At 39.8% G+C, this 13512-nt stretch overlaps 1 protein-coding gene across 3 annotated transcripts in view; it reads right to left on the bottom strand.

Moving 5' to 3' along the window:
- Window positions 1–988: 988 nt before the first annotated feature.
- Window positions 989–13512, bottom strand: part of RPP30 (ribonuclease P/MRP subunit p30) — a 55190-nt gene continuing 42666 nt past the window's right edge. For all 3 annotated transcript variants that reach the window (XM_043551150.1, XM_037904517.2, XM_007071564.4), the window contains 4 exons: window positions 10830–10859; window positions 10430–10467; window positions 9076–9155; window positions 989–2854 (listed from right to left, as the gene is read on the bottom strand). In XM_043551150.1, coding sequence (XP_043407085.1) covers window positions 2748–2854; window positions 9076–9155; window positions 10430–10467; window positions 10830–10859 — 255 coding nt within the window. In that variant the 3' untranslated portion in view covers window positions 989–2747. The remainder of the gene's footprint in view (window positions 2855–9075; window positions 9156–10429; window positions 10468–10829; window positions 10860–13512) is intronic.

Below are 13512 nucleotides of genomic sequence, written 5' to 3'. Positions count from 1 at the left end.
TGAAGTACTGTGTTTTCATTATTAAATGCCTTTTTAGCTTCATTTGTGTGGTTTTTTTTTTTTTTTTTTTTTAAAAGGTTAGACAGATAGCGGTCAATACCAAAGTTAAATTCAGTTTTGATTTGAGTTTGAATAGGGATCAGCTCCTCAGCTAAGCAGTAGCTAAAGCAGAGCCAGACAGGATGGGAAGCTTGAACAGCACCAGCCAAGGAAGTGGGGGAGCTGTACTTGCCCATGTTGGGAGAGGAAGAGCAGCTCTCTCTTTGCTTTTAGTAGAGAAAGCAAAACTATATTCTCCCCTGCACTCCCTTAATCTAATCCCTGTGGATGCACCAGGTGGGAGTTCTAGATCTTTTAATGTTATAGTGGGCTTTTATACTGCATTTAATTAAAACCACACACCAGTGCCGCAGCCACGCAAATGAGAGAACTACTATTGCCCCATTGTGTATTCCTCCCTCCCCCAGTTCAGTCACACTTGAGTCTGCAAACATTAGAAAGAAACCTAAATCAAGTCCTTGTGATACATTGCTGCAAATGATGGGGTAGGACAGTCATTTAAAAACAGTTAATTATATTTAGACTTTGGTAGTATGTGTGAATATTGTATTACAAAAGTGTGGTTTTGCACAGGAGTGCGATTATAACCAAACATGACAATAAAAGAGCACAGATGTGATCTACCCACAAAGCATCAATACCTAGAGAATTCTATTAGCAGCCACCTATCTTGATGATGAAACAGATCATCCTCTTCTCGGACAAGTGTTTTCCAAAGTGCCCCCTAATTAATCCAGCCCACTATATGCAAGTACTTACAAAAATCTTTGTAAATGCTGGGACTCACTAATAGGCTCCTCTCTGTTGAGTCATAGTAGATCCCTGTCACTGCCCACCACCCACATACTGCAGCTACACTGCTTTTCTGTGCAATAGACCAGCTCAGTGTCCATGAGAGCTAAGAACAGAACTTGCTGGAAACAGGACATGAAATAGGCTCTTTTTATTTTGTCCACATTTATACTTGAGAAATATTTATACAGTCCAGGCCTCAGAGGCTAGTGTGACAGAAAAACAAAATTAAATTTAAAGAATTAAATGTTGTCTCCCCTACTATTCTAACAGTGCTTGGGAGGGAGGAGATAAAGAACAAATAGTATAGGCTGTTCGCAAGGTTATCTCCAGCATGGAACTGATGTTAAACAAATAGTAAACCAGATTACCATGCTGCTTGTTCCATGTTCACAAACCTCTCTCTATGCATCATTCAACAAGCAATTTCTCTCTTGCTCAAAGCACGTACCTCTCTGGCCATGGCAAGAGAAGGCAGTGCCACTCTCGTATTTAGTAGTCAGCTGGATTTAGTTTCCTCTTTTGTTTCAGCCAGTATGTCAGGATCTTGTTTATGATTCATTAAAGGACAAACTAATGTAATGATACCCACTGACTGACAACAGGACACAGGTCAAGCACAAAGTCAAAGAAAGTCAACAGCATCAAGGGCAAAAATTGCATTGTAAACTCAAAAGCTTCTTGTGACTAACACACTCCATTTCTAAAAGTGTTCGTGTATTTTAAAGCAAAACTCCATTCATGGTGCTTAGTCCAATTGTTGAGTTTTACCTTCTGTAAATCTACTGCAAAAGGACCCCTGCAGCATGTTACAAGCTATAATTAGCATTTCTCAGCTTGCTTCCAGCGGTGGCCAAAGGGCTGAAATCGTCATAGTTTGACACACAGCTGGTCCATTGCAGTCTCTTACCTCTCCTTCATATAGTTCACCATCAAAAGAAAAGCCTTAATCAAGACTTGGAAGAGCCCTAAAAATGTTTTACAGGAGGGAGTTGATTATAATCTGCAGGAAGCTGGATTACACGCATTGAGGTAGGAACTGGTAACAGAATAGATGCTCTTGCTGGAGAACATAGACCGTAATGCAAGTTTTATTTCTCTAAGGTTACTGCGACCGAGGTTAAGCAGCTGGCATGTTGTGACCTCTGCTTATCGCATTGATCACACTCATCTCACTGTTACCTTAGGCTCTTCTTGTCTGTCTGCTGTAACTAGCCGTTGTCTCGTATTATATTTCGATTTTAAGATCTTCTGGGCAGGGACTGTCTTTTAGTTATATCTTTGTATCATGTCTAATATAATGGGCTCAAGCCAGTAGGAGCTACTGTAATACAAGTAACTGACAAGGGATTTCTTTGCAATTCAAAGATGCCAGAATCTCCCTTTCAGCAGACTATCATAATGAAACAAAATTAGACAATGCTATTCTGCACCATGCAACTATTTTTCTTATGCCAGTGGGGGGATTGTGGGTACTGGCTTGCAATGGTAAGGTAAAATATCTGGAAACTTTCTAAACTTTGATGAAGAGAAGAAGTGGTGATCACGTTTTAGAAGGGCTAATTGTAAAATCATGTCAACGTATAGAAAGATGTATGTAGCTGTAAAATTCACGCTGTAACAGCCAGCACATCCCTTGGCTCACGCTGCTTCCCGCAGCCCCCATTGGCCTGCAGCAGCAAACCAGTCCTACACCAGTCCTTTTGCCATCAGCAGTAAGATTGTTCTGCTGTGGTGAAATGTTACGGATTTCAATAACCTTATTCTTGCACAAACTTGTTTTTTTTTAATAAAATATTCTTAGCGGAACAAATTAAAATAATGCATCAAAGAATTGTGGGTGGGTAGCATGGGAGGAAAGGACTTTGTAGAAGCTGAGAAGTTGGGTTTGATCCTCATACTTCAGTCTTGGCTTTCTTGCGGACTGGGAGAACACCTTCCTCCTCTGATGCTCGGGGGGTTTTCTTCGTGTACACCACCCCAAAAGCAGTCTTTCTGGTTTCTGGAATTTAAAAATGAAAAAAATCAAAGTTTAAAACAGATCAAGTAAAAGTGATATGAATATGTTAACTGCTCATTTCAGTCTGTTTCCATACTTGTGCCTAACAAGTACTTCTCCATCTCCCCCCCACAGATAATGCCGGCACAATGCAATGGATCTGAATTATATGTTACTAATGCAGTACTTCTCAAATTTGCATTCTGTTGCCTATTTCATATGGGAGATAACTCCAGATTGCCTCATTCTGCCAATCCCAAATTCCCTCTTTTCATGTGGCATTGCGTCCCCTTTGCTCTCCATAGTAGCAGCCTGTACATTTCATACAGCTATGAAGCATTAAAATGAGAGCACTCAAACACATTAAAAAAGGCAGCAGACACAAAGATGCTCAAACCCAAGAACAACAAGTGCATATTCAAAAGATTAATTATTTCAGTCTCCTAAATTATACCACAGAACTGGTTAACAAGATGCTAACAAGGTCATTTCATCCAGCTTTGCAGAGACCGCTGGATTCCTCCTTCCCAAAGGAAAACCCCAAATTCTCAGATTTTGGAGAACAGATTCCTGTATGTTTCACACAAGGGTCATTACAAATTGCATTCCACTCACATTCACTGGGACCCCCAGACACCCAGCTCCTCTTCTTCAGGCATAATTATCTTGACTTTTGGCATCACAAGACCCCACAGGCAATAGGGAATGGAAAAGGAAGTGGGATCATTAATTCAATCCCCACGCCTGCTCATCTGCTCATCCTGATACATGCAAGTGAGTTTACTACCTACCATTCCTCTATTTCTTGGGGATCCTCCTGTGATGTCTCAGAGGAGTTCAGTGGACTTGTTCTGGAACTACTATTGTGGAGAGCACAGTTTCCACACTTCAATCACTTGACATAGAAAGCATGCACACTGAACTTTCCGGCACCATCAGTAGGGAAAGAGCTGAAGGTCTTGTGTACCAGGAGGGTGGGGATGGTTTAAAGTTGGTTATTGGTGCAGCTGTTCCAGTGCAAACCCCAAGTGCAGATGTGCTGCGTAGGAATAAGCAATGACTTGCACTGGTCAGTTATAAGGTACATAGTTATCTGCGTAGATAAGACCCAAAACGGGTCACCAATATTAGGCAGGATAATATCTATACATTGTATTTTCTATAGTCTCAATTTCTGAGATTCTGAACATAGAGAACACAGGAATACTTGCCATAAGATAGACAAGGGGCAAATATGGCTTTCAGATCCTTGTAAGCCCATGATTTAGGAGGCTACAAGATAGCAACTGAGGGTAGAAAGTAGCTCCTGAAGGTGACCTGAAAAGGGAGAGAGAAAAGTGGGCTTGTGCCCTGAAGAAGGCTGGAAAGGGTTTGTGCTTTTTTAAAGCAGAAATTAAAAGATAGAAATTCAGGTCTTTGTTTTGCCTGGAGACTACAGCAATGGGAGAACTAATTATATGACTTCACAAGAGTCAGGAGACAAAGCTGAATTATAACAGAACAAGGACTTGTTCAGACTGTTTAAAACTCTGTTTTCCTTTGGCTACAATCAATGGACTAATGAACATTTTAGAGAAAAGATGCCTCTGTTAAACATTTGACATCCTGCTTCCCTTCAGCTAAGGCGTGCAATCTCACAGTAGTCTCTTGCATGACTCTCCGCTTCCTCTTCCCCCATCCCAAACAGTCCCCAAATGATGTTCCAGCAAAACTAGGGAACATCAAATTTGATATACCCAATATTTCTGAAGTTAAAAAAACAAACAAGGAAAAATAAAGATTATCCTGAAAGACTAAAAAGGCCTTTAGGACTTCTTGATATAATAGAATTCAGCTAAAACTGCCAAACCCACTTAAAAATATCTTATAAATTGGACAATTAGTTAAAATACAAAATCAAGTGGATTTGTTTCAGCTTAATACCACAGAGAGAAAAACAGTTTTGCACCGACTTGTAATAGTTTTAAGTAGTGGCAGTGTGGCTTTGCATTAATCAATTAGCACCTAGTTACAGCAGTAGGGCATAAATAATCCTTATGCTAATTCTGCTAATTTTACTAGATGCCCAAAAATCCACAATCAAGGAAGAAGGCCATATTGGTTAAAAAATGGTTTAGAAGGAAAGCAAAGGCAGCTATAAAAAAATAAAAAAACCCTAATACATAAATGGAAGAACACTGAAGTTGACCGTAACGAATATATAGAAGTTAGAAATTGTAGAAAATTGATAAGGGAGCAAAGGGACACAAGGAAAAAGCTATGGCCAGCAGAGTTAAGGACAATAAGGAAGTTAAGTATATTAGGAACAAAAAGAATACTGTCAATGGTATTGATCCATTAGTAGATGGAAGTGGTAGAATTATCAATAATAATGCAGAAGTGTTAAATAAATATTTCTGTTCTGTATTTGGCAAAATAAACAGATGATATAATGTCATCATATGATAACACACTTTCCATTCCTCTAGCATCTCAGGAGGATGTTAAACAGCATCTACTAAAGTTAACCATTTTTAAATCAGCAGGTCCAGATAACTTGCATTCAAAATTTTAGAAAAGCTGGTTGAGGAGCTCACTGTCCTCTTAATGTTGGTTTTCAATAGTCATGGAACACTGAAGAAGTTCCAGAAGACTGGAAGAAAGCTAATGTTGCCCCAACATGTAAAAAGGGTGAACAGGGTAACCTGGGTAATTATAGGTCTGTCAGACTGACATTGACAATTGATAATGGAGCGGCTGATACAATACTCAATTCATAAACAACTAAAAGAGGATAATGTAATTAATGCAAATCATCATAGTTTTATGAAAATAGGTCCTATCAAACTAACATGATACCTTTTTTTAGGATGATATTTTAAAAGATTACAAGTTTGGTTGATAAAGGTAACAGTGTTGATGTAATATACTTAGACTTCTGTAAGTCATTTGATTTGGTACTGCACAACATTTTGATTTAAAAAGCTAGAAAAATATCAAATTAACATGGCACACATTAAATGGATTAAAAACCGGCTAACTGACAGGCTTCAAAATATAGCTGTAAATGGGGAATCATAGCTAAAGGGGTGTGTTCCTAGTGTGTTTGCACAGGGATATGTTTTTGGCTCTATACTATTCAACATTTTATTCAATGACCTGGAATAAAACATTAAATCACCACTGATGAAGTTTGCTGATGACACGCAAATTGGGGGAGTGGTAAATAATTACGAGGTCAGGTCACTAATACAGAGCTATCCGGATCGCCTATTAAACAGGGTGCAAGCAAACAATGTGTGTTTTAATACAGCTAAAACATAACTGTATACATCTAGGAACAAAATGTAGGCCATTCTTATAGAACGGGGAACACTGTTGCGGGAAGCAATAATGCTGAAAAAGATCTGGGGGTCATGGTAGGTAATGAACTGAACATGAGCTCCCTGTGTGACCTTGTTGCCAAAGGGGCTAATTCAATCCTAAACAGGGGAACCTCGGGTAGGAGTAAAGAGATTATTTTACCTCTGTATTTGGCACTGGAATGCTCTCTCTAGTATTCTGATGCCCACAATTTAAGAAGGATGTTGAAAAATTGGAGACATTCAGAGGAGAGCCACGAGAATGACTAAAGGATTAGAAAACATGCCTTATGGTGATAGACTCCAAGAGATCAATCTATTTAGCTTCACAAAGTGAAGGTTCAGAGGTGACTTGATTACAGTCTGCAAGTACCTACAAGCAGACCAAAAAATGGGATCTTCAGTCTAGCAAAGAAAGTTATAACATGATCCAATAGCCTGAAGATAAAGCTAGACCGATTTTAGACTGGAAATATGGCATAAAATTTTAACACAGAATAAATAACCATTGAAACAATTTACCAAAGGTCATGGTGGATTCTCTGTCACTGACAATTTTCAAATCAAGACTGGATATTTTTCTACAAGATATCCTCTAAGAGTTATTTTGTATTATAAAAGATGTCAGACTAAATGATCACAATGGCATGTTCTGGCCTTGGAATCTATGAGTCTAGGGTAGTTTAATTGGTTTAGAACAAGGCTACCACCCAAGTGCTGCACAAGGCATTTATTTAGCTGTTAGGGTTTTGAAATGCGGTTTCATTTACAAGCCCTTAAGGTCGAAGGCAGAATAATAGCCACAACACAGCCACAGTGTTTTAAACTCACCAAGCTATAAAAAGTAACTAGATAAAAGTTTAGGCTTTATTTTCCTCTCCTGAAATCTTACTTGTATTCCATGTGAAAATGCCATGCAGAAAGGCCAACCGCAGTGTGTCTGAATGGATACACATGTTGTCTTTTGGAAGATATAACATTTTTCTCCAGAGTATCTGAAAAAGCTCAGCACTTCTGAACAAATTTTCTTGTTCTTTAAAATTCCTTTGCATCCCAAGATTTTAAAAGTGGACATTTAAAAATCGTAATGCATTGTCAAACTTCAAATCAGGATCAGCTGAGGCCTTCACAATAAGTAACATTTTTTTTTAAATCTGACTTGAGGGCAACTTACTTTTGAAGTATTAAAAAGCAACAGCGTAACACAGACTTGAGTGTTACCCTCTTCAGCATGTTCATTCTACCTATCTGCACCTAAAGCATTTCAATCTATTCAAAAACACTTTACTTTACAGAAGGATGAAAACTGATACGGGAAGTTATAATGGCACCTAACACCACCACTTGTCACGTATTCTAGTATCCCCAAGCCATACATGCAATTTTCACCAACACTAATTGGAAAGATACTCCTCTAGTTGTTGGGAAGAAAAAAAACTCCTATATACATGTATTGCTAGCAGACAGGAAACCTACCTTAAGATAACCTTGCAAAAGAATTGCTCACTCATCCTGGGCAAGCACTTTTTTTTGGACAGGTAAAGAAAATATCAGCTTTTTTCAACATCACGGTAAAGGGTGAGCAAGTACATTGTGTGTCAGGGCAATGCAGTTTCAATATACTACTGTCACTGCAGATTGGCAGGAGGATAGAGGCTCACAGTGAATAGGCTCAGACTTTTACATGAAGTCAAACATGCCATTGACAACAGTTTCAGGTCCCACCTGTTTTGTAGTTAGAGTTTCAGGTCCAGACCCAATGTGTCTTCTCTACATAGAGCAACTCAGTTCTGGCATTAAATTATTTCTATGGTCAAAACTGACCAGTCATTCACACCACTTATTATGGTACACATGGCAGACCTCTCTTACAGTGAAAGAGATTCAAGCTGGAGTAAACAAATTAAAATAAAGGAGTTGCTAAGAGGTGATAAAATTTTCTATGGGGGGGTGGGGGGGGAGTTGGGAAAGGAATTAGTGGCACACTGTAAAGTGGCTAACTGGGAAACTAGGATGTTTAAATTGATATATGCCATGTTGTCTTATTCATCTCTATGTGCCAGTGAATGCAGCACATAATACAACTGGAAGATTGTTGATTTCCACTGCAAGAGGTAAGAGCCAAATTGCCTTCTGCCTATTGTTCAATGATGACATATATGAGCATATAAGAATTACAGTTGTTGTATAGATTTCTATGCTGAAAGCACAAGGTACAAGTTCTAATCTTCTAATACCTCAGAACATTGCACCTCTGCTAGTAACATTTCTTACCAACGAGAGAACACTGAGTTTGATTTCACATCATTCATGAAGTGCTCTCACAGCATCCTGGAGCAATGAATGAAATCAATGTAAAATGAAAAGTCACAAAGGGAAGACGGGGGCATCTACAGACATGCATAAAGAGGGTGAATGCAACAGAATCTGCTGTCATTTAAGGCCAAATCTTGATCCTATTGAAGTCATTGGCAAAGTTCCCACTGATCTCAGCCAGTCCAGGATTTGGCCCTTATGAATCAAAATGTTATTTTGCTACATAATGTAATAGACTGATGTGCGGTTTGATTCTATGATCTGTGCTTTCCCAGAGGAGCCCCATAAGTACTATTATTAGTATTCCAAGGCAATCACCACCACTGGTAAGACCCATTCATTTCCTCCTACTCCTTGGGGGAGGCCACTGCACTGAGGGAGAGAAAAGTACATGGAATGGAGAAGAGGCACCTGTGGATCATCACCTAGAGAAAGTAGAATTCCAAGAAGACTCTTCCTTTAAGAGAGGGCCCAGCACCATTTGGAAAATAAGGTGTCAGAGCTGCATTACTAAAAAAAAATATGTAAATTAATGTGAAACAGAAGATAGTTGTGCTATTTACTCACCTCCATGAAGGAGGACTGCTCTGCAGTTGGTAGAAATAGCTGCCTTGGCGTCACTTTCAGACAGGCCAAACAACAAACCTCTGTCACCTTTGTTAAGGAGCTTAGTGTACAAAAAGGAGTGAACAGATTAAGAGGTTCTTTCCCCTGGGGTAGATTTGGTCACTTGACAAGCAACTGGGAACTATCAAAGCTGCAAGTCAGAATGACATCTTGCATAAAGTTACCCAAAGAGTGGTACTATTATATGGGTGGCACTTAAAGTATAGAGGATCTGATTCAATGCCTATTGAAGCCAATGGAAGTACTTACATTGTCAACATTCTATTGATTCTACTGTTGGATCAGGCCCTAAGCAGAAGAACCCATTCCCTTTTGAGGACAGAATCTTCAGTCCAGTTGAGTATTCTTCTCCAGACTTGTCCCTGTCCAAACTAGCCTTTCAATGAAGTTAGGAAACCATGTTTATATGCTGTTCCATCGAACCTGGTTTGAAACGTGGTTTGGTAGGGCAGTGTGAAGGGGACTAGGAGTTGGCCAGAAAATGGAATTTCCATCCTACGGAGGATTCCGAAATCTTGCAGGAGGGGGAGAATCCTCCTAATTTGGGAAGAAAAGGAAACTTGGATCTACTTTCTAATCAGACAAAACAAGTTTGGCACTCTCCCATGCCCATTCAGAATCTTGATTCAGGAAGGAAATCGTCAACTGGCCTCATGGTGTGAAATATAGCAGGTGTACACATACCCATATTCTCCAAGAGTGACAAACTAGAATGCGGAGACTTTACTTTTTTTTGTTTTGTTTTGTTATTGCCAGTTGCAGTATTGTCATTCTCTAGTATTAAAGCGTGAAGCCAAAAATCTATTTCTCAGATCTGACACTGTATTATAAAAGCATTATAGTTTACCTAATCACAAAAGAACCCAAACACTCCTACTGAGGACAAAGCAAATTAGAGTTATTTAACAGTCTTTTTATAGTTGCAATGCTTATGTTCTAGTACAGATAGATTGCACCCTATCTTTTCACAGAAAGGTATTTTTATTTTATTTTATTTTTAAACTTTGTTTTATTCAACACTGCCGCTGGAGACATACTTTAGACATACAGAAGAGATTTTAGTGTATGAATTTTGTTCTGAAATTAATAATTCAAACAACCTTCCTGCTGCCATGAGTTCTGTTACAATCACTATGTAAGTCACAATTATGTAAGTCACAAATTTTAAAAAGGTCTGGAGGGTGGGGGAGAGAAAGGCATAGAAATATTTTTATTGCAATACCAAATATTTGAAAGTCAACTGCAAGTTTCCTACATTATTCTTAAAGATCAGATTTTACTTGGGAAAGGATACAGATTAGCCACATCATAAGGACCTCGAAGTTCTAATGGCTAAAACAGAAGACACAAGTGAGAATATCTACACACCCCCTCTATTTATTTTAGAGAGTCACAGTTTGCAAGATAAGATTATTTACAGAAACTATCAGCCATTAACTGTTAATTTAAATTTCATATAATTAATTTAATAATTTCCCGAGTTGTTGAAGATGCTAACATGACAGCAAGACAATTGCTATCACCAAGGGAAAACAGGAAGTGCCCACTTCCACTAGCAGAATTAAGAAAATGCAATAAAGTGATACACAAGAAACCAAAATAAAAATTCAAAAGGGTAATTATACTGATGCTTATATTTCTAGCAGAAATTTATTTACATTAAACTTATTTACATTAAAAAAATACTGACTTACCCTTTCAGCTGCACTGGATATAATTATGTTCTAGAGAATAAAGGAGAACAAGCATTAATCTCAGATAAATGTTATTAATAAATTGAAGATTAACATAAACCCAACACTAATACTCCTCTGAGTATCATTTAAAGTTAAGAGTTAATTCTGTTATCTAGCTAAAGTATCTGCTGCTTTCTGGAACAGGCAAATCCATGAAGATTATAGATCATGGCTTCTTAGAAACAATAAACCAAAACCATCTACCAGCTCTGCAAGTTGCAGAGCTTACTGGGCCAAGAGTCTATACCAAAAAAAAAAAAAAAAAAAAAAGAAAAGAAAAGAAAAAGAAAAAAGAGCATCATAATTACACTCATTCCATCTACACTGGAATAAAAAAAAAACATGGCACAGCTGTGTCTGGCTCAGGTCAGCTGACTCCGGCTCATGGGGCTTGGGCTGCAAGGCTGTGAAATTGCTGTGTAGATGTTCAGGCTCAGGCTAGAGCCCAGGCTCTCAGACCCTCCCCATCCATGGGGTCCCAGACCTCAGGCTCCAGCCTGAGCCTGAACGTCTACACAGCAGTTTCACAGCCTCGTAGCCCGATCCCAAGTCAGTTGACCCAGGCCAGTTGCAGGTGTGTAATTGCTGTGTGGACATACCCTTAGTTACAACCCCTCACCCACAGATGTGAAAAAAGCCAGAGTTACATCAGCTATGGGATGAGCTAAATAGTCTGTCTCTGTGTTTTGGAGTTGAACACACAAAACAAAACCCCCAACTCTTCTAAGGGCTGGATTTTTAAAATTTTTTTGACGGGGTTCGAAATACACACCCCAATACTAATAGTACTAATTCAGCAACGGGCAGATCAAATCTTCAGTACATTTTGACCCCTATTAACAATTTTACTGGCTAAAAGCACTAGCTTGACGTCAGCCAGTGAAAACCCATTAATATCATCCACTGACTTATCACTGATAATACTGATTGCCCTCAATATCAGCATCTATGCATTCATAAGAAAGTGGTGGGCGGAGGAAGAATACCACACTCCTCTCCCATCTCCCTGGCTGGCTAACTCCCCTCTTTCCTTCACTAGGCTTCTATGGGACCCCTAGGCCACGGCAGAGGGTGAGTGTTTCGGGGGCTCACACATCCCAGTTCTTTGCATAGCTGCCACAGTTCCTTTAATGGTGAACCCCAAAGGACTCCTGCCTGTAATGACTTTAGATAAGGTGCTCATGAAACCTCTAAAGCATTAGCCTTAAAGATCTCTCATACCATTTTAAAGATGAAAATAGGGCTGTGGGATTCCTTCTCAGGGCAAAGCCTGAGTTGTGAGGCCTCAGCACTCTTCCTACTCTGACATCATTGACACTTAAATACCACACGACTCCTGTTTGGGGGATATGGCCCATTTGCTGCTCTTCTACATGGCTTCACTTGACCCTCCGCTTTCCCAACACAAGGAGTGGAGCATGGACTTGAGGAGAGCAACTGCGTGCACAAGTGGGAGCTCTGATTACCTCAGAGCTATCTGTATTTCCATGGAACGACCTCACTGTCTCCACTATGCACAAGACTTCTTCAGGTGCTGAGCAGGAAAGGACGCGCAGACCCTTATGGCTCAGAGAGCACTGAAAGCCAGAAGCAGAAGTAACCCACAGAGGAACTTCCCCTCACACATCAGGAGAGATCCCAGGAGATTTTTTTTGCTTTGCAGGTCAGCTTTAAACCTGCTTACTATGGATCTCAAGGGTGCTTTTGAGTTTCAGGGATGCTGACTGCTTCAGCTGGAAAAATTAAGCCTGCTGCTTTGAGCTGCTGCAGCCAATGCCTGTCTTCCAGGCTCTATGCAGGAGAACAGACAGCAGAGTCCAGGAGGTGGCAATATCATAACTCCCCTTAGCTGGAGGGAGGCCAGAGGAGGCATGCGGGCACGGGAGGCTGAGAAGAACGATTCAGGAGGTGGTGCTACCTATCACATCTCCACGGAGAAAGGGAAGAAAGCAAGCTGCGATTCCTCCTCCTCTCTACTGAGCACTGTGGGCAGGAGTCTGATACGCTGCTATGCATGAGATGTGAGGCTCCACCAGGATTGACAGGCTACCCTGGTGGAATGCAACATATCAATAGGAGGGACATGAGGATCTTCAGATATAAGACTTTCTGCCCTGCTTCTGAAACTGAGGAATGAAGAATGTAGGATAGAGCTATTTCAGCCAGAAATCTGCCCTGTGGCAGCCAGCAGCATGGGCTCGTTTTATGTAATAGCAGTTTAGTGATGTTTTCACTTAATTGTTTTTACATACATGCAAGATTCTGTATTTAAAGTATTTTGTAAGATATGATATGGTATGATACGATAGTTTAACATATGTCCAGGTGCCTAGATCTATAAGATGTGCTTTTTGTCATTTAGAAATTCACTACATACCTTTAACAATATGCACAAACATCTGTTTTTGTGCAAACCTTAAGTCACCAGGACCGTTTTTTGTGAATGCCCTGCATTGCCCCAGTATTACATCTGCAGTAACTGACCGGTTGCTCTGAAAAAAATCGACCATTTTAAAAGCATCGGCTTTAGAAAAGATTAGATGTTCCATAATTAAGGGTATTGGTAGCTGGAATTGTGGTTTGCACGTATTGGCAGGCAAAGGCTCAGTCATGTGTTCAGAAATTCCAGCATCAAACTTCC

The sequence above is a fragment of the Chelonia mydas genome, chromosome 7 (assembly GCF_015237465.2).
Source record: "Chelonia mydas isolate rCheMyd1 chromosome 7, rCheMyd1.pri.v2, whole genome shotgun sequence".
Taxonomy (NCBI): domain Eukaryota; kingdom Metazoa; phylum Chordata; order Testudines; family Cheloniidae; genus Chelonia; species Chelonia mydas.
This window is presented reverse-complemented; position numbering and strand designations above follow the sequence as displayed.